Raw genomic sequence first — 22,987 nt, forward strand, 5'->3', positions numbered from 1 at the left:
GGAGATTGGCGCCACCCAATGCGCCTTAAGGTCCTGGTTAGTACTGGGATGGGAGACCGCCTGGGAAGACCAGTTCCTGGCACGGGAGGGACTCTGACTTTGATAGTGAGCTGTGCGAAATTCCTTACCCTTCCTTCAGCGGCCTCGCGTTATTCTGTCTCTTGAGTTTAATAAGACAAAAGCGTTAATATAAATCTGGTGAAAGGTTCATATGAAGATGATGTGCAGCTGCACGACCATCAGAGCTGCTGTTATGGAAAATTAATCCGACCAATCACAGTCCGGAACTCAACAGCGCTGTGGTTATAAATGACACAAAGCAGTAGATGCATGCTAATGACCTGAAATTTAACCCAGATAAAAGGAATGTTTTTCTAATCAGCCCCAAAAATGAAGGATTTTTCCCCTGAATCTTTGTGGAAATCTGACACCTGTTGCTATAATATCCATAATCTAAACGACTGAGGAACTGAAAACAGAAGAAGGAAAGGCATGAGGGCAGGGAGGTTAAGAAGAGAGATAATTTTGGCGATATTTTTGATGGAGTGCTGGAGGTGGTGTCATGACAACAGTAGCATGGCAACAACAGGGATGACTACGGAAGCAACCAAGAGGAGAAGTGATGGGGGAGGGGGGAGTCAGAGAGGGGCTAGCTACGGAGAAAAGACAACACTACGTGTTAGCACGGGAAAGAGGAAAAAATAAAACAAAGGAAAAGTAAAGTAACGAACTGATCATTTTCTTAAAGTCAAATTTAAAGTGGAGTTCCTTCATCGGGAGCCGAGCCCCTCCTGTACACCCCTTTATTGTGGTGACGGATGGTATGAGCAAGCGAGGTTTGGGAGCAGAGGAGCATTACCGTGCCGTCACTCCGTTGGGTCAGCATTCAAAGAGAGAGAGAGAGAGAGAGAGAGAGAGAGAGAAAGAGAGAGAGAGAGAAAGAAAAGGGGACAAGAGAAAGGCATTCCCCTCGCTCTCGCTCGATTTTTGTCGTCCCTGTTTCTTTCATCTCTTTTTGTTTCCTTTCACAGGAAGCGAGGGTTCCTGCAGATTAGGCAGCTACAGTGCGGGCAACAGTCCTCTTTCTTCCTACAGCTCCATCTGTCCATCACGGACATGAGCGAGTCCATCAGTGACATCACGGCGTGATAGACTCCTCCCACCTGGCCTGTGTCAAGATCAGGATTGTGTGAAATGCTGCGAATGGCCTTAGGAGACGCGACACGGCCGGGCTACGGACAGAGGGATCAGACATTTGGCAAGCTTGCTCGATGAGGAATTCTGCCGCTTTTTGTTTTTGGCACTTGTACAGGAAGATCATGCCATGTGAGCGTGAGAAAGCTTAGTGGAGAGAACGAGTGTGGAAAAGAGCGAGGATTAATCAGATTCATGGTTACAGAGAATCCAAATAAAACATAAAGACAGCTTTAGACAGGAAAGTGTCATCTTTTTTCAAACTTGCATATCAAGCTGTAGTATGGAACCTTTTTTTGCTAAGAATTAGCATTACTGCTTTCTTTTTTTTTTTTAGACGTACTTTAAAATGCTGGTTTAGTCAGCGCCGTGTGATCAGATTGGATCTGAGTCTGACTGATGTCATACAGTGGTGCTTGAAAGTTTGTGAACCCTTTAGAATTTTCTATATTTCTGCATAAATGTGACCTAAAACATCATCGGATTTTCACACAAGTCCTAAAAGTAGATAAACGCTACGTTCAGACTGCAACCTGAAACGACCCATATCCGATTTGTTGTGAAATCCGATTTTTTTGTTAGGCCGTTCACATTAACAATTATATGAGACTTGTATGCGATCTCCAATATGAACGGAAAACGACCCAAAAGTGTCCCGCATGCGCAAATTGACACGTAATAAGCACATCTACGTAAACAAAAAAAAAGTGCACTCTTCAAGTTTGCAAGTAAAGCATGGAGATGAGGCGAGACCTGGCGATGTGGTTTTTGTGGCGGCGGCGGAACTCACACAATAATCTGATTAATGTGGGCAGCAGACTAATGAGACCGAAGGTGTCAAATTACTGGAAATTTCCAGAACAATCTTATAATCTTGTAATACAGGATGGTTTAAGTTATAAATCAGTTATAGAAACTGTTTTATTTAATCAGGCTAACAGATCAACATCCAGGTCCCTACCAAATCCACCATTAGCTTGATCAATTCTATAAAAGTCTATTTAAATTCTGAAAACTGTACAAATGTTGTTGTTTTCCACCAAAGAGGCGGGATTAGCCAACGCAGAATAGTGACGTTTGTCTCTTGTTGATGACGTGTAGGTCGCATGAATGCGACCTGTCCAGTCAGACTGCAGTCGCATGTGAAAATATCGGATATGCATCGGAATTAGGACCACATATCCAAGTGGGTTGGGGCGCATGTGAAAAAAATCGGATCTGTGTCGTTCAGATTGTCAATAACAAATCGGATACAGGTCGCATATGGGCAAAAAAAAAATCGGGTATGGGTCGTTTCAGGGTGCAGTCTGAACGTAGTCAAAGAGAACCCAGTTAAAGAAATGAGACAATCTGATGATGTTTTAGCTCATGTTTATGCAGAAATATAGAAAATTCTAAAGGGTTCACAAACTTTCAAGCACCACAGTAAACACTCTTTCAGTGCGACTGAAGCGTGCACATTCTTGCCGCTCGCACGACTCCGAGGCTGCGTTTACACTGCTAACAGAACGCATGGTGGTGCTCAAGTGTAAACAGCATGGATCAGATTTTTCTTATTCGATACGTGCCACGTTCAGATAACGTTCAAAATCAAAGCAGCTAAAGAGCACAATAAACACAATCAAACCAGCAGCATCGCGTCTCTTCTCCAGCTGCAGGATGCTACTGGCAGAAGGCGCTGTTTTCAGATGTGGATCAGAGCTCACATTTACGCAGTGGATGAAATCGGATCTGTGTCAGAAGATCGCACACATGCTTTAAGTCCCACAATGTAAAAGCAGCCAGAATAATCTACAGCACAGTCTTACGGTATTATTATTATTTCTTTTTTTTTGTCACATCAAGTTTCTTTCTATACCACTTACGCTCTAGGGGGCGCCAGAGTTCCATACTGCTGCTTTAAGTAAACAGTGAGGAATGCCACTGTATCCTCAGCACACAGACTGCACTACACTCAGAGCTCTAGCGAGTGGATCTGACAGTGTGGAGGGCGGGACACTGAGACTCCGCCTCCTACAGGCTGTGGGCCAATGGGACACGTTACCTGACACTTCTCCCGGGGAGACGCCGGTGCGGCCGATGTTGGTGAGCAAGTGGTCAATGTTGGGAACGGGCTGCGTCTCCACCGCGCTCTCCGTCTGCACCACCGTCTGTACAGCAAGAGAGATGGAGTGAGATCAGGGAGAATCTGTCTATCTGTCTATCCATCCCTCCTTCTCTGTCTCTATGTGTTTAGCGGTCTCACTGCCTGTCTGTCTGACTGTTTGTTCATCCATCATTCTGTCTGTCTCTGTCTAATTATCTGTCTGTCTTGTCTCACTCTGTCTATCCATCCATCTGTCTGTCTGTCCATCCATCCATCCATCCATCCATCACTCTGTCTATCTCTGTCTCTAACTATCTATCTGTCTGTCTCACTCTGTCTGTCTATCCATCTAACATTCTATCTCTCTGTCTGGTATAGTTCTAAGTCTGTCTGTCTACAGTATATCTCTGTCTGTCTGTTGACAGTATCTGTCTGTCTGTCTGTCTGTAGTATCTGTCTATCTGTCTACAGTCTTTGTCTGTCTGTCTGTCTACAGTCTCTGTCTGTCTGTTGACAGTATTTGTCTGTCTGTCTGTCTGTCTGTGTACAGTATCTGTCTATCTGTCTGTCCACAGTATCTGTCTGTCTGTCTGTTGACAATACCTGTCTGTCTGTCTACAGTATCTGTCTGTCTGTAGTCTCTGTCTGTCTATCTGTCTGTCTGTCTACAGTATCTGTCTGTCTATCTGTTTGTGGTCTATGTCTGTCTGTCTACAGTCTCTGTCTGTCTGTCTACAATATCTGTTTCTGTCTCTCTGTCTACAGTATCTGTCTGTCTACAGTATCTGTCTGTCTATCTGTTTGTGGTCTCTGTCTGTCTACAGTCTCTGTCTGTCTGTCTACAATATCTGTTTCTGTCTCTCTGTCTACAGTATCTGTCTGTCTACCATATCTGTCTGTCTGTCTGTCTACCATATCTGTCTGTCTGTCTGTGTAATAAAGGCCTGATGGTTCTACACACCTCTGGTTCCTCTTCTCCCTCGTCAGTGAAGAACCAGTCATACTGCGAAACAAAAGAACAGCTCGTTACAGTACACACGAGCTGATGTTGAAGTGTGTGTGTGTGTGTGTGTGTGTGTGTCTTACTTGTTGAATGAGCGTCTCCACGATCTTGTACTGATCAGGCATGTGTGTAACCATGTGTGTCATGTTGTCCTCAGACGTGCGCACCAGCGTGGGACCGAACACAATAGCCAAGTTCCGCGGCTCCATCTGAGGCGCACACACACACATACGCGCACACACACACACACACACACACACACACGCACAATAAACATACAAATATCATGTATATAATTGTTAAATAAAAGTAAATGTGAGAAGGCTTGTACTTTGTTCTTCTCGGAGTTTTCAGCCACAGTTTTGAGGTGAGCCGAGAGGAACTTCAGCGTCTCGTAGTGATGATCCGGCAACTCGTGAAGCTGAAACGACCAAAACAACGTCACATTCATCACCACTGACTTCACATCGTACCTGAGACTGAACACGCAGCTCTCACACACTGCAACAGAAACCTAATGTATAAAGCTGGATTTCGATCCGTGCGGCACATTTACATCGTTTCTGTTTAAGACGAGTTTCACAAAAAATACCAGAATCTCAGTTCACCGAATAATCACATCTTCACACTAAAATACCAGAATCTCAGTTCACTGAATAATCACATCTTCACACTAAAATACCAGAATCTCAGCTCACTGAATAATCACATCTTCACACTAAAATACCAGAATCTCAGTTCACTGAATAATCACATCTTCACACTAAAATACCAGAATCTCAGTTCACTGAATAATCACATCTTCACACTAAAATACCAGAATCTCAGTTCACTGAATAATCACATCTTCACACTAAAATACCAGAATCTCAGCTCACTGAATAATCACATCTTCACACTAAAATACCAGAATCTCAGTTCACTGAATAATCACATCTTCACACTAAAATACCAGAATCTCAGTTCACTGAATAATCACATCTTCACACTAAAATACCAGAATCTCAGTTCACTGAATAATCACATCTTCACACTAAAATACCAGAATCTCAGTTCACCGAATAATCACATCTTCACACTAAAATACCAGAATCTCAGCTCACTGAATAATCACATCTTCACACTAAAATACCAGAATCTCAGCTCACTGAATAATCACATCTTCACACTAAAATACCAGAATCTCAGCTCACTGAATAATCACATCTTCACACTAAAATACCAGAATCTCAGCTCACTGAATAATCACATCTTCACACTAAAATACCAGAATCTCAGCTCACTGAATAATCACATCTTCACACTAAAATACCAGAATCTCAGCTCACTGAATAATCACATCTTCACACTAAAATACCAGAATCTCAGCTCACTGAATAATCACATCTTCACACTAAAATACCAGAATCTCAGTTCACTGAATAATCACATCTTCACACTAAAATACCAGAATCTCAGTTCACTGAATAATCACATCTTCACACTAAAATACCAGAATCTCAGTTCACTGAATAATCACATCTTCACACTAAAATACCAGAATCTCAGTTCACTGAATAATCACATCCTCACACTAAAATACCAGAATCTCAGTTCACTGAATAATCACATCTTCACACTAAAATACCAGAATCTCAGTTCACTGAATAATCACATCTTCACACTAAAATACCAGAATCTCAGTTCACTGAATAATCACATCTTCACACTAAAATACCAGAATCTCAGTTCACTGAATAATCACATCTTCACACTAAAATACCAGAATCTCAGTTCACTGAATAATCACATCTTCACACTAAAATACCAGAATCTCAGTTCACTGAATAATCACATCTTCACACTAAAATACCAGAATCTCAGTTCACTGAATAATCACATCTTCACACTAAAATACCAGAATCTCAGCTCACTGAATAATCACATCTTCACATTAAAATACCAGAATCTCAGCTCACTGAATAATCACATCTTCACACTAAAATACCAGAATCTCAGCTCACTGAATAATCACATCTTCACACTAAAATACCAGAATCTCAGCTCACTGAATAATCACATCTTCACACTAAAATACCAGAATCTCAGCTCACTGAATAATCACATCTTCACACTAAAATACCAGAATCTCAGCTCACTGAATAATCACATCTTCACACTAAAATACCAGAATCTCAGCTCACCGAATAATCACATCTTCACACTAAAATACCAGAATCTCAGTTCACTGAATAATCACATCTTCACACTAAAATACCAGAATCTCAGCTCACTGAATAATCACATCTTCACACTAAAATACCAGAATCTCAGTTCACTGAATAATCACATCTTCACACTAAAATACCAGAATCTCAGTTCACTGAATAATCACAGCTTCACACTAAAATACCAGAATCTCAGTTCACTGAATAATCACATCTTCACACTAAAATACCAGAATCTCAGCTCACTGAATAATCACATCTTCACACTAAAATACCAGAATCTCAGCTCACTGAATAATCACATCTTCACACTAAAATACCAGAATCTCAGTTCACTGAATAATCACATCTTCACACTAAAATACCAGAATCTCAGTTCACTGAATAATCACATCTTCACACTAAAATACCAGAATCTCAGTTCACTGAATAATCACATCTTCACACTAAAATACCAGAATCTCAGTTCACTGAATAATCACATCTTCACACTAAAATACCAGAATCTCAGTTCACTGAATAATCACATCTTCACACTAAAATACCAGAATCTCAGTTCACTGAATAATCACATCTTCACACTAAAATACCAGAATCTCAGTTCACTGAATAATCACATCTTCACACTAAAATACCAGAATCTCAGTTCACTGAATAATCACATCTTCACACTAAAATACCAGAATCTCAGTTCACTGAATAATCACATCTTCACACTAAAATACCAGAATCTCAGCTCACTGAATAATCACATCTTCACACTAAAATACCAGAATCTCAGCTCACTGAATAATCACATCTTCACACTAAAATACCAGAATCTCAGTTCACTGAATAATCACAGCTTCACACTAAAATACCAGAATCTCAGCTCACTGAATAATCACATCTTCACACTAAAATACCAGAATCTCAGCTCACTGAATAATCACATCTTCACACTAAAATACCAGAATCTCAGCTCACTGAATAATCACATCTTCACACTAAAATACCAGAATCTCAGCTCACTGAATAATCACATCTTCACACTAAAATACCAGAATCTCAGTTCACTGAATAATCACATCTTCACACTAAAATACCAGAATCTCAGTTCACTGAATAATCACATCTTCACACTAAAATACCAGAATCTCAGTTCACTGAATAATCACATCTTCACACTAAAATACCAGAATCTCAGTTCACTGAATAATCACATCTTCACACTAAAATACCAGAATCTCAGTTCACTGAATAATCACATCTTCACACTAAAATACCAGAATCTCAGTTCACTGAATAATCACATCTTCACACTAAAATACCAGAATCTCAGTTCACTGAATAATCACATCTTCACACTAAAATACCAGAATCTCAGTTCACTGAATAATCACATCTTCACACTAAAATACCAGAATCTCAGCTCACTGAATAATCACATCTTCACACTAAAATACCAGAATCTCAGCTCACTGAATAATCACATCTTCACACTAAAATACCAGAATCTCAGTTCACTGAATAATCACAGCTTCACACTAAAATACCAGAATCTCAGCTCACTGAATAATCACATCTTCACACTAAAATACCAGAATCTCAGCTCACTGAATAATCACATCTTCACACTAAAATACCAGAATCTCAGCTCACTGAATAATCACATCTTCACACTAAAATACCAGAATCTCAGTTCACTGAATAATCACATCTTCACACTAAAATACCAGAATCTCAGTTCACTGAATAATCACATCTTCACACTAAAATACCAGAATCTCAGTTCACTGAATAATCACATCTTCACACTAAAATACCAGAATCTCAGTTCACTGAATAATCACATCTTCACACTAAAATACCAGAATCTCAGTTCACTGAATAATCACATCTTCACACTAAAATACCAGAATCTCAGTTCACTGAATAATCACATCTTCACACTAAAATACCAGAATCTCAGTTCACTGAATAATCACATCTTCACACTAAAATACCAGAATCTCAGCTCACTGAATAATCACATCTTCACACTAAATTACCAGAATCTCAGCTCACTGAATAATCACATCTTCACACTAAAATACCAGAATCTCAGTTCACTGAATAATCACATCTTCACACTAAAATACCAGAATCTCAGTTCACTGAATAATCACATCTTCACACTAAAATACCAGAATCTCAGCTCACTGAATAATCACATCTTCACACTAAAATACCAGAATCTCAGTTCACTGAATAATCACATCTTCACACTAAAATACCAGAATCTCAGTTCACTGAATAATCACATCTTCACACTAAAATACCAGAATCTCAGTTCACTGAATAATCACATCTTCACACTAAAATACCAGAATCTCAGTTCACTGAATAATCACATCTTCACACTAAAATACCAGAATCTCAGTTCACTGAATAATCACATCTTCACACTAAAATACCAGAATCTCAGTTCACTGAATAATCACATCTTCACACTAAAATACCAGAATCTCAGTTCACTGAATAATCACATCTTCACACTAAAATACCAGAATCTCAGTTCACTGAATAATCACATCTTCACACTAAAATACCAGAATCTCAGTTCACTGAATAATCACATCTTCACACTAAAATACCAGAATCTCAGCTCACTGAATAATCACATCTTCACACTAAAATACCAGAATCTCAGCTCACTGAATAATCACATCTTCACACTAAAATACCAGAATCTCAGCTCACTGAATAATCACATCTTCACACTAAAATACCAGAATCTCAGCTCACTGAATAATCACATCTTCACACTAAAATACCAGAATCTCAGCTCACTGAATAATCACATCTTCACACTAAAATACCAGAATCTCAGCTCACTGAATAATCACATCTTCACACTAAAATACCAGAATCTCAGCTCACTGAATAATCACATCTTCACACTAAAATACCAGAATCTCAGCTCACTGAATAATCACATCTTCACACTAAAATACCAGAATCTCAGCTCACTGAATAATCACATCTTCACACTAAAATACCAGAATCTCAGCTCACTGAATAATCACATCTTCACACTAAAATACCAGAATCTCAGCTCACTGAATAATCACATCTTCACACTAAAATACCAGAATCTCAGTTCACTGAATAATCACATCTTCACACTAAAATACCAGAATCTCAGTTCACTGAATAATCACATCTTCACACTAAAATACCAGAATCTCAGCTCACTGAATAATCACATCTTCACACTAAAATACCAGAATCTCAGTTCACTGAATAATCACATCTTCACACTAAAATACCAGAATCTCAGTTCACTGAATAATCACATCTTCACACTAAAATACCAGAATCTCAGTTCACTGAATAATCACATCTTCACACTAAAATACCAGAATCTCAGCTCACTGAATAATCACATCTTCACACTAAAATACCAGAATCTCAGCTCACTGAATAATCACATCTTCACACTAAAATACCAGAATCTCAGCTCACTGAATAATCACAGCTTCACACTAAAATACCAGAATCTCAGCTCACTGAATAATCACATCTTCACACTAAAATACCAGAATCTCAGCTCACTGAATAATCACATCTTCACACTAAAATACCAGAATCTCAGCTCACTGAATAATCACATCTTCACACTAAAATACCAGAATCTCAGTTCACTGAATAATCACATCTTCACACTAAAATACCAGAATCTCAGTTCACTGAATAATCACATCTTCACACTAAAATACCAGAATCTCAGTTCACTGAATAATCACATCTTCACACTAAAATACCAGAATCTCAGTTCACTGAATAATCACATCTTCACACTAAAATACCAGAATCTCAGTTCACTGAATAATCACATCTTCACACTAAAATACCAGAATCTCAGTTCACTGAATAATCACATCTTCACACTAAAATACCAGAATCTCAGTTCACTGAATAATCACATCTTCACACTAAAATACCAGAATCTCAGTTCACTGAATAATCACATCTTCACACTAAAATACCAGAATCTCAGCTCACTGAATAATCACATCTTCACACTAAATTACCAGAATCTCAGCTCACTGAATAATCACATCTTCACACTAAAATACCAGAATCTCAGTTCACTGAATAATCACATCTTCACACTAAAATACCAGAATCTCAGTTCACTGAATAATCACATCTTCACACTAAAATACCAGAATCTCAGCTCACTGAATAATCACATCTTCACACTAAAATACCAGAATCTCAGTTCACTGAATAATCACATCTTCACACTAAAATACCAGAATCTCAGTTCACCGAATAATCACATCTTCACACTAAAATACCAGAATCTCAGTTCACCGAATAATCACATCTTCACACTAAAATACCAGAATCTCAGTTCACTGAATAATCACATCTTCACACTAAAATACCAGAATCTCAGTTCACTGAATAATCACATCTTCACACTAAAATACCAGAATCTCAGTTCACCGAATAATCACATCTTCACACTAAAATACCAGAATTCACAGGGAGAGCGTCGACTCACCAGCCTCTTCAGGACTTTCAGCCTCTCCACTGGATCCTCTGTTCTGTTCGCATCAATAAAGTCTCCGTATTTCTCTACCACACACACACACACACACACACACCATTTATAATCACTGTCTGATACAACGGTTCAGAATGAAGTGCATTAGGAATGAAACACTGTGTGTGCGGTGCTGTGAAAGGAAGCTCATCAGTGACGGTGTGTAATGGAGAGGAGTTCAGCAGAGCTCTTGGGTTTCGTACCGTTGGTGAAGAGAGGATCAGGAAGCTTCCGGAAGAAAGATTTCAATAAACTGCTGATCACATTGAGGTCCTTCCATTTCTGTGAAGAACAGCAGAGGTGAGACAAATTAATCACTATAGATTTAAAAATTATTATTATTGTTGTTGTTGCTGTTGTTTTACTACTAATAATCATAATATAATAATTTATTAATAGCTTTCTAATTCACTTGTACAATAAATCAATTAAGCATAACAAACAAATAAACAAACAAGACTAACTGGTGATAATACAAATCAATCAATGAATTAATTAACATAACATAGTTAAAAAATCTCAAAAACAACAACAATAATAATAAAAATTTAATAATAATAATAATAATAATAATAATGCACCTTTTGTTTTTTTTTAATGTACAAAAACAAAAAACAACCAAAAATCAGACATTTAATGGGAAATGAAGAGTTAATGGAGATGCTAATCATAATTATTATTCATGGTATTACTAATTATTATTATTATTATTATTATTATTATTATTATTGCTGCTGTTGTTCTTGTTGTTGTACTAGTACGAATTATAATGCAATTTATTAATAGCTTTCTAATTCACTTGTACAATAAATCAATCAAGCATAACAAACAAATAAACAAACAAACAAGACTAACACTAGTGATAATACAAATCAATCAATTAATTATATAACATTAAATAATAAAAAAATCTCAACAACATCAACAACAACAACAATAATAATAATAGTCACCTTTTATTTATTTATTTATTTATTTATTTATTTTTAACGTACAAAAACTATAAAACAACCAAAAATCAGACATTTAACAGGAAGTGAAGAGTTAATAGAGATGCTAATTATAATTATTATTCATGGAAATACTAATTATTATTATTATTATTATTATTATTATTATTAATTTATTATATGATCATCACATTAATGTGAACGTGAACATTTCAATTATTTATTAATCTTGCCTTTTTTAATAAAGTTTTTTTTAAGAACACATAATTGACCGATTTTAATGCTTTCAGTCATGTAAATGTTGTGTGTGTGTATACTGGATTATATATTGTAATAATAATGTAATAATTATTATTTGTAAATAATCCTGTATTATATATTATACAGCTCCCTAAAGCCTCGGTCACAACCGGCCATAGGAGCACGTGCAAAAAACGCAAGAAACGCACGGAGGGCGCGCGTCTGACGTGCTGATTTTCGAGCCGCAGACCGGCCGCAGAGGTTCTTTGTCATGTCAAACAAACTCTACGGGCGCTTACGTTTTTTTCAGGTTGCAAGACAAACTTACGGCCAACGTGCGTTTTTCTCCACGAACAAAAAAAAAAACGCAGCGATTTGGGAAACGCCAAAAATCGCACGGCCAAAAAATCGTACGTCCGGTTGTGATCTAGGCTTAAGAGCACAGTAACGATGGGTGTGTATATTATCTGATAAAAGATAACGGTGTTGTGTATAAACAGAGGTAAGGAGGTAAATATGAGGTGCAGAGTATAATACGGTCCTGTCTGAGACAATAAGGTGTAAATTATAATCTCGTGTGCTGGGTGTGTGGGGTGTCGGTGTGGTGAGACTCACGTCCTCCTGGACGTCGATCTCTCCCACGCCTCTGTTCAGTTCCTCCTGCATGCTGGAGATGGCAGCGTTGTTCCCTGGCACTCGGTAAATCCCTGTGTACTCCAGACCCCTCTCCTCCACCAGCTTACAGCACACCTCCACGATCAGGGGCACAAACTAACACACACACAGCACAGTATTTGTCACATACACATTACGGTCATGACCTTGATTTAGTATCTCGTGGTTCATTAAGTCGCTGCACTGTGTTTGTTATCAGTCTTATCACTGCGTTGTGTTCTTTCAAATATTTCATTCTTTGTGCTTTTCCCTCGCTTTTTCTTGCCTTTTTAACCCTTGTGTTGTTGTTGTTGTGTTTTAGCACGTCTGTATGTCTGAACACAGGGTCAGAGAGAAATGATATTTCAGTCCTCTCCATGTCCCGTACATACGGCAGAATTGACAATTATTTTACACTGTTCAATCCACATTATTTCAGGTTCAAAGCCGAGTGTTTGTGTTTAAAGGTCGTCTCAGACGCTTCTACTCAAAACCCATAGATCTGGCAACCTCAGATGTGAATACCAGGAACTTTCTCCACGGAGAATGACGGTGATAATTCAGGGACTGTAGTGAGCAGTGTGAGACGTGGGACACAACCGGAGTTCTTACTCTGTTGGTGTGAGCAGGAGGACAGTCGTCCAGTCTCACGCCAAAGGTGACTCCAGGAGCAACTTTCTTCTCAAACGGCTTCCTCATCAGTCCCGGGATCCCTTTCCTCCGCAGCCCCTTATCCTTCGGTGAGCTCCCTTCATCTGGACAGCGTCACACAGAAACGAAGTCAGAACACAAACTACAATTATTTTAACTGGAAATACTTAAACTACCCTGGGTTACTCAATTCATTTTAAAGGGGAACTGAAGGCAATTTTTTTTAATTATCAAAATTCTATTTATCTCATTTTATTAAATATCGGAATGCGTTTTTGATCGCTATTTTGTCGCTGCTATAGCAAGTTATGAGTGTCTGAAATATGGTCTGTAATATATCAGTCCATATGTGACCCCTCACCGAATCCAGGGACACATGTCGGCCGAAACGAATCCGAGATAATCGCAAAAGACGCTTTTTTTTTTTCGAAATTTGTGATTTTTGTTTTTTTCCATCATGTGCAAGTTGAGATCTTGAAGAATGCAATCAGTATTTCAGATAATAGATTGTTTTGTTGGAAAAGCATACATTTTTTGTTGCAAATTGTCTCGTTTTTGTCAGGACTGTAGCCTGCTGGGGGTGTGGGTAAATTACCATATGGGCCATTCACATGATGATTTAAGTCTTTTTTTTTTTCGCGAATCAGCTGTGTGATACGAGCTGAGCGCATGGCTACTTAACTGCATACAGGCGTGTGATTTCACTATGGAATGAGTTACTAAACAGAGCGCAGAGGAGCTGAAACACCGCGAAGCAAACAGACACACGGTATTTACATCAGAGATAACCATTTCTAGCAAAAAAACCCGCAACCTCGTTTTCCAGATTGAATGGAATACTTGAATGATCGGATGATACACGGACCGTTCTAGGATTACATTCCATCGGAGGCATTGGTGTGTGCAAGGCACCGTTTCTCTTTCTGATGGGGTGAGTTTATTAATCTAAGGCTGTGTGGTTATTTTTGCATGTAACGGAGAGTGTTGTGGTTTGGTTAAGCCTACGTCACAACCGGACGTACGATTTTTTGGCAGTGTGATTTTTGGCGTTTCCCAAATCGTTGCGTTTTTTTTTTGTTCATGGAGAAAGACGCACGTTGGCTGTAAGTTTGTCTTGCAACCTGAAAAAAACGTAAGCGCCTGTAGAGTTTGTTCACCATACGGACCGACCTTAAGCTGGTAAATAATATATTTATTTTTTTCTTTACCAAATTCTAACAGAAAACGAGAGCGCCCGAAAGGGAAAACCGAGCCGAGACGCCATTTTGAATCCTCATTCATGGCTGTAATGTAAATGGCTTCCTCCTCGGTATACAAGTGCACTTCCATAGCAGGAAAAAAACTACATTTTGTCGCCTATGTAGTCCCCTATTTATACAAATAGGAGTCATTCAGGATTCAGCCATGTTTTTGCTCGGCGTTAGCAAGTAAGAGGTTTTTAGCTTTCTCCTGAAATGTTTTCTTTTATTTCTTCTTCCTCAGGGTAGTAAAACTCGCTTTCACTGTGAACACTGTCGTTATCGCTATCCATGCTGTAAAATTAATGCTATTCTCCTGAGAAATGCTGGCAAAAATTTATAAGATTTTTGATAATCTTATAAAAAAAAGATAAATGTTGACAAAAAATACTACTATGTTTGTTGTTGTTGTGAACGAACGAGTCGCCAGAGGTCCATAACCGGGGTCCGGATACGGACCCGCTTGCCAGCCAATCAGAGTGCAGGATTTGGACCGCGAAAAAAATAAATGTATTTTATTAACTGTATCAATAACTGTATTTATGAAAAATAAAATTAAAAATAAAAAAGAGGGAAAAATCAATTACGTACAAGTATATAATTTTCACATCAAATCCACTGCTTCTTATCAGTTTTAAATAAATAAATAAATGTCATTAAATATACATCGCTGTCCATGGTGTCTCAGGAAAACTTTACCGTGAGATAATTTAACAAAAGATCCAGATCATATCACCATTTTGCTCAACTCTTTGCTTTACTTTATCCTAATGTTTACAATTTTTACATTGTCTTTTTTTTATCCTGGATAAATCTAAATAAATAAGAAATAAAATTTAAAAAATAATAATTTGATTTATTTCTCAGTGAAAATGAAAATGTGGGGAATTTTTTTTTAAAGTACAAATGCATAATTTTAAAAATAAATCTGCTGATTCCAGTTAGGTTTATAAATACATAAATAAATAAATAAATAAATAAATAAAGCCGCTATATCTCAGGAAAAGTTTCCTGTGTCATAATTCATCGCACTATCACTATTACAGTCATTTTGCTCAAGTTTATTCCTTATTTTATCCTGACTTTTCTTTTTTTAATCCTGGAGAAACTGCATCTCCCTCAGACCCATCGTGAGCTGAACCCGTGAGTGTGTTTCCGCTGGGGTTCGAGCAGCACTACCTCTGTGTGTGAATCTCCTCTCCTGCTCCTTGTGGGGTGAGTGAGGGCTCGGGGTTTTATTCCCCCCCAGCAGGGTGTGTCTGATACTCAGAGACTGACGGGAGGACCTCGGGGACGGCTCGGTCTTACTGCTGAGGGGACTGAAACACACACACACACACACACGTCAGTCACATTTACAATCATGTTGTGTGACTGAACTCTTCATAATGTAGTGTATTAGTAAACTGTTTAATTACACAGCTCATTTGAATACTCAATTCTGATTGGTCGATTTTGTCGATCTACAGTCAGTTATTTCCGTTGCTATGGAACACATTACCGGAACCAATAATTTTTTTTTAATCAATATTTTGTGTAAATTATTGATTTCTTTAGTAAAAAGCCCTGCAATAAGCTCGATGGTCATTATCATGAAATAAAACTCTTCAGGCTGATCTGAGACCCTCCGCTTGGTGTCGGGGTCCTGCATCATCCTGTCGGGGTTCACTTCATGGTAATGACCCGCTCACTGTGTGATCCTCTTGCAGCACAATCAGGAGTGAAACACCGTGTGAAACACTGTTCATGGAAAATAATCAGTGACGGTGTGGTGTGATGAAGAGTAAGAGTCAGGTAACACTCATCACACACCTCACACACTTTGCATGCTCCTCGCACACTGCTCACACACTCCTTACACACTCCTCGCACACACCTCGCACACTGCTCACACACTCCTCACCCACACCTCGCACACACCTTACACACTCCTCACACACTCCTCACCCACACCTCGCACACACCTTACACACTCCTCACACACTCCTCACCCACACCTTGCACACACCTCGCACACACCTCGCGCACACCTCACCCACACCTCGCACACACCTTACACACTCCTTACACACTCCTCACCCACACCTCGCACACTCCTTACACACTCCTTACACACTCCTCACCCACACCTCGCACACTCCTTACACACTCCTTACACACTCCTCACCCACACCTCGCACACTGCTCACACACTCCTTACACACTCCTCACCCACACCTCGCACACTCCTTACACACTCCTCACCCACACCTCGCACACTGCTCACACACTCCTTACACACTCCTCACCCACACCTCGCACACTGCTCACACACTCCTCACCCACACCTCACACACTCCTCACACACTACTCACCCACACCTTGCACACTCCTCATACACACCTCGCACACTGCTCACACACTGCTCACTCACTGCTCACACACACCTCGCACACTCCTCACCCACACCTCGCACACTCCTCACCCACACCTCGCACACTCCTCACCCACACCTCGCACACTCCTCACCCACACCTCGCACACTCCTCACCCACACCTCGCACACTCCTCACCCACACCTTGCACACTGCTCACCCACACCTCGCACACTGCTTGGACACACCTCACACTCCTTGCACACTGCTCGCATACACCTCACACACTGCTCACCCACACCTCACACTGCTTGCACACTCTTTGCACACTGCTCGCACACACCTCACACACTAATCACACCCCTTGCACACTGCTTGCACACACTGCTCACACACTCGTCACACACACTGGTCACACACACCTTGTACGCTGGTCACACACACCTCATACACTGCTCGCACACTGCTCACCTCATCAGAATGTTGTACTCCTTGATTTTGCGATTGATGAGGTCTGTGCTTGTAACCAGTGCGTTCTAAATGAAAGAAAACATGAATAAGTTACAGGTTCAAAACACGAGGATGGGGGGATATAGCTAGGAATTTTTTTTTTAATAAGTAAAACTCCACCAGTGTTTGTGCCACATAAAGGAAGAAAGGACGCAAATTTGATCGTAAACACCTTTAACGGGAATGTAACATAAATAAATGTGAGCTTGCTATAAATCATCCTATAAAGTGAGTGTGGAATCTTCGGGATCGATTTATTTACGCTCACAGGGAAAAAATAAACTGAGCATTTGGCCAGATTGTGTCTGAAATGTCACTCACTCCATATTAATTACATCATACAGTGTGAGATATAGAATTTTACTACAGTTTTTTTTAAACAGCTGATTTGGTGTTCAATTAGTATTTAATCTTTAAAGTCATCGCAGGATGTTTACTTTTATTCTGTTTATTTTTTATTGCGTATTTATCAAAATGTTTTGATTTTCTTGTATAAATAAAAATGTAATTAAAAAAACATATATAGAGAAAAATATATTAATATTTATTAAACTATTAAGCAAACTTTATTTTTTTATTTGTTTGTTTATAAAAAACAGCACTACCGTGATAAATACCGTGATAGCTATTCGTGTATCACTGAAGCGTGTTGAACACTGGTGATATCACAGGATAATTCCCTAATCTGTGACGTGATCCTTCAGTGCAGTAAAGTCTAAAATCCTGCGTTTGGTCCTGAACTGACTGAGGCGTGATGAAGGAGCACGCTGTACCTCCTCATCCAGGTTGCTGTTGCCCTGAATAGCTCGTATCCAGGCCAGCATGTCCTCCCTGTCCTCGGCCTGGAACAGGTACTCGCGGTCCGACGTGGTCAGCCTCAGGACGTTCTTCCTCTTCGTGTCGCTGTAGGAGATGTCGATCAGACAGGCCTTAATGCTGATCGACAAAGGCTCCTCCTCCGCATGTGAGTTTGGAGTTTGCCCCTCCTTCTTGTCCTTATACAGGTAGAGGGAGTGGCCACGGAGCACAGCATACATCTGCTTCCACGGCCGCATGCCGCTGCTGACACGCTGCAGAGAGTCAGGCACGTACAGACACGAATATTAAACGAGTCAATTACACAGACGCGATGTTCCGACATGACGGAGCAAAACCGCTGAGCATGATCACGTGCATGTGACCTGGAACAACTCCCGCAAGTCAATAAATCACTCTCACTGCGGGATGAGGATGAATCAGAATCACTGTCACCACCTGAACTGGTTTTTGCGTTTAATTCTTTTTATATTACAGAAATTTGCAAACGAAAAAAAAAAAAATCCATCATACTTTTATCCATTTATAGTTACATTTAATGTCGATGAAACTACTGTAGTTAGTTCTTTTTCTCATGTTATAGCAGCTATAAACTACACGCAGTTGATTATCTCTCTCTTTCTCCAACAAGAGTGCTCCGAGAGCACAATGAAATTGCAATATGTGTATTACTGACAGAGAACAAAGGATTCTGTCAAGTTTCCTGAAATTTCTCCAAAAACTGTGAGAGGAGTTGATTTCAGAAGGTGAGCACCCTTCCCGGGACGGACGGAGTTTGTTAATAATCAGGGGCGTAACTCTGGTAAAATTTACCCAAATTAAACGAAATTTCAATCTGCGTATAACTGTCAGATAACAAAGCCTTTTGCCAAGTTTGGTGAAATTCCTCCACAAATTGTGCGAGGAGTTGATTTCAGAAGAACGTACACCTTCATGAAATTGTCAAAGTACAAAGTTGTTAATCAAGGGCCACAACTCTGGTAAAATGTGACTGAATTTAACAAAATTGCAATCTGTGTATTACCGACATATAACAAAGAATCCTGTCAAGTTTGGTGAAATTCCTCCAAAAATTGTGAGAGGAGTTGATTTCAGAAGGTGAGTACCCTTCCCGGGACGGACAGATGGACATCGTCACGACATAATCCCCCTTCAGGCCTTAAAAATTGTGAGGGAAGTTGATTTCAGAAAGCAAGCACTCCTTGATGAAATTGCTAAAGTACAAGTCTGTTAATAATCAAGGGCGTAACTCTGGGAAAATCTGCCCAAATTAAATGAAAATTCAATCTGCGTATAACTGTCATATAAGAAAGCCAAGTTTGGTGAAATTCCTCCACAAATCGTAACAGGAGTTGATTTCAGAAGAACGTACACCTTCATGAAAGTGTCAAAGTACAAGTTATTTAATCAAGGGTCAAAACTCTGGGAGAATTTTCACAAACGAAATTAAATCGCAATCTGCGTATTACCGTCATATACCAAGGCTTTTTGCCAAGCTTCGAGAAATTCGTCCAAAATTTGTCAGAGGAGTTGATGTCAGAAGGCGAGCGCACCTTCATGAAATTGTGAAAGTACAAGGTTGTTAATCAAGGGTGGTCACTCTGGTAAAATGCGACCGAATTGAACAAAATAACAATATGCGTATTATTGACATATAACAAAGACTTTTACCAAGTTTGCTGAAATTTGTCCAAAAATTGTGAGAGGAGTTGATTTCAGAAGAACGTACACCCTCATGAAACTGTCAAAGTATAATTTTGTTAATATAGGGCTGTAACTCTGGTAAAATATGACCCAATTGAACAAAACTGCAATACAGTAAGCCCTCAGTATTCGCGGGGGTTAGGGACCGAACATGGCCGCGAATAAGCCAAAATCGCGAATACTTGTAACCCCCCCCCCCAACGGTACTCTTGTTGATGCCGTAGTGACAAGCCACTGCCGCAAAACTCTTCCCTTCCTTTAGCATATCGAGAAGTCCTACCTTCTCCTGCAGCGTCATTACCTTCTTCTGGCGCTTAGGTTCCTTGGCAGGAGCCTTAGAAGATGCAGAGCGTTTAGGAGCCATTGTAGGGCGTAAAAATTATTCAAAAATACCAAGAACGCACAACACGTGAACAAGTCTGAACTACGGGAACCGCGAGACTGTACTGTACAATGCGCTCATTCGTATCAGCCAATAAGCAGCAGCCCGCCATTCAAACTTCAGCCAATAGCGAGCGAGCATTCGGCTCCGAGAATGTAGCAGTGCGTAAACGTTCACAGTGCGTAAACGTTCGATATGTTCGCCGCAAATGACCGCGAATCGTTGAGATTTCCGCAAATGTATAGGAGATATGTTCTATATAAAATCCCACGAATATGTGAATTCGCGAATACTGAACCGCGAATAGGCGGGGGTCTACTGTATACGTACAGTATTATTGACATATAACAAAGAATCCTGCCAAGTTTTGTGAAATTCCTCCAAAAATTGTGAGAGGAGTTGATTTCAGAAGGTGAGCACCCTTCCCGGGACGGACGGACGGAAATCGCCACGACATAATCCCTCTTTGGGTCTTTCGGCCAGCGGGGGATAAAAATGTAGCTTGCCATTCTTTAAAAAGAGTAAAAACTCCTCTGTCCTGAAGAACTGCGAATGAATCGGTTACTATGGAGACGATAACGATATCACAACGAGCGCATTAATACATATAAACCTGTAATTTGCTGCTGTTATAGAGATTCAATCAACACCTTCTCTTCTGACCAATCAGAACTGGCTGATGCTGACTGTTTATAGTGCGATAATATGACTGAAGTTATATATGACGGACGTGTGACTTTTCTGAAAATTAAAGGAGAACTGAAGGCAAATTTTTTATGATCAAAATTCTATTTATCTCATTTTATTAAATATCGGAATGTGTTTTTGATCGCTATTTTGTCGCTGCTATAGCAAGTTATGAGTGTTTGAAATATGCTCTGTAATATATCAGTCCATATGTCAAAGCAACGGCCGTAAACGAGATTCGCTGAGACCTGTGCGAGACATCGTAGGACGGAAGTAAAACGTACAGAGGAAATCAAAGTGACCGACATCTGCCAACGTTCCCTGTGTCCGAAATCGCTCACTCGTTCACTACTCCCTACTCACTATATAGGGAATTACTGTATAGAGGACTATACAGTGAGCTCATTGGTAAAATGAAAAAACGCTTTCGGACACTAGTCCGTCGCGCTGGTATTTACATCATTACTGTCGCACAATTAAAACGTGCCAGATCAGTCGGCTGGTGGGTTTCAAAATAATAAATACACGCGTGTGTTTTTGTGATAAATCCATATTATACTGAGCGCGCTTCACACATTAATCAATACAAAGTACCTGCAGCTTTCAGTTCTTTTAAATCAAGGCTGAATACTTTCTTCTTCGCCACTGCCAGGGCTCGAAATTAACTTTTTTTCTTTGTGTCCCCCAGTGGTCCCGAATTCTGTGTTGTATTGTCCCGAATGGAAGCAATAGTGTCCCCATTTTTTTTCCTCTCTGAAATAACCAGTGGTTAATATTATCATATGAAGTTACTATTATATTTGTAACTATGCGATTTTGAACCCTTTATATCATTTTTACAATAAGTCACAAGACACAAGTGACACATGTCCTATACATCATCTACTTCAAAATTACAGTTATTGCATTTTCAGTTTATTAAACTTTGGCGATCTCGCTGTATGAATAGATACCCATTTATTTAAAGGGGCCAACTAGCTCATTCAGAAAATGTTTTAACTCACTACATCTGCAGAACACTTTAGTTGAAAATAAGACCCCTTTTATGTTCATTTCATCTACTTATACCTTGAATATCTGTTGGCACTTATAAGGCCAACTTATAATTTTCACCATTACCGTTATCCATAGCCCTGTGATGACCTGGCGACTTGTCCAGGGTGTACCCCGCCTTTCGCCCGTAGTCAGCTGGGATAGGCTCCAGCTTGCCTGCGACCCTGTAGAACAGGATAAAGCAGCGACAGATAATGAGATGAGATCGTTATCCATTTTTATGAACTTTCCGTTATCCATTACCGTTATCCATTTTTATGAACTTTCCCATTTTTATGAACTTTCCTTTATCCATTTTATGAACTTTCGCTGCCGAAACGTGGGTGGAACATCAGCATAGTGCCAGGTCCGAGCCTAGTTGTGCTGCTGACTGACTAAACTTTCTGAACTGGAAAGACACCAAGAAAACTCACTTATTCTGTTGAACGGTATCTTCCGTCAATATCATCCACATAATTCCTGTTGTATTTTATAACGTGTCTAACAGTGTTCATTAAGTTCATTCAGTTGCTAGCGTTGCCTGCAGACCAGGCGATGACACTTTGGATCCTGAAGGTCCCGGAGACGTTATGTCTGGGCTTTCAGTTTCTTCCCCGCGGTCGGTCCGCTTCAACCACTTAAGCATTTTTGTTCTGGCAAGAGTCGGCGCAGCGTGTGCGGTAGCAATTCCATTCCAAGTCCA

General features: G+C 39.7%; 1 protein-coding gene across 3 annotated transcripts in view; it reads right to left on the reverse strand.

Annotated features, from left to right (window-relative positions):
- The window catches only part of LOC132887218 (rho GTPase-activating protein 21-like), a 189,939-nt gene that overhangs the window by 5,469 nt on the left and 161,483 nt on the right, over positions 1-22,987 (reverse strand). For all 3 annotated transcript variants that reach the window (XM_060922706.1, XM_060922705.1, XM_060922707.1), the window contains 11 exons: positions 18,437-18,733; positions 17,625-17,689; positions 15,979-16,118; positions 13,523-13,665; positions 12,872-13,027; positions 11,270-11,348; positions 11,025-11,098; positions 4,615-4,704; positions 4,367-4,492; positions 4,242-4,283; positions 3,239-3,344 (listed from right to left, as the gene is read on the reverse strand). In XM_060922706.1, coding sequence (XP_060778689.1) covers positions 3,239-3,344; positions 4,242-4,283; positions 4,367-4,492; positions 4,615-4,704; positions 11,025-11,098; positions 11,270-11,348; positions 12,872-13,027; positions 13,523-13,665; positions 15,979-16,118; positions 17,625-17,689; positions 18,437-18,733 — 1,318 coding nt within the window. The remainder of the gene's footprint in view (positions 1-3,238; positions 3,345-4,241; positions 4,284-4,366; positions 4,493-4,614; positions 4,705-11,024; positions 11,099-11,269; positions 11,349-12,871; positions 13,028-13,522; positions 13,666-15,978; positions 16,119-17,624; positions 17,690-18,436; positions 18,734-22,987) is intronic.

The sequence above is a fragment of the Neoarius graeffei genome, chromosome 5 (assembly GCF_027579695.1).
Source record: "Neoarius graeffei isolate fNeoGra1 chromosome 5, fNeoGra1.pri, whole genome shotgun sequence".
Classification (NCBI taxonomy): Eukaryota; Metazoa; Chordata; class Actinopteri; order Siluriformes; family Ariidae; genus Neoarius; species Neoarius graeffei.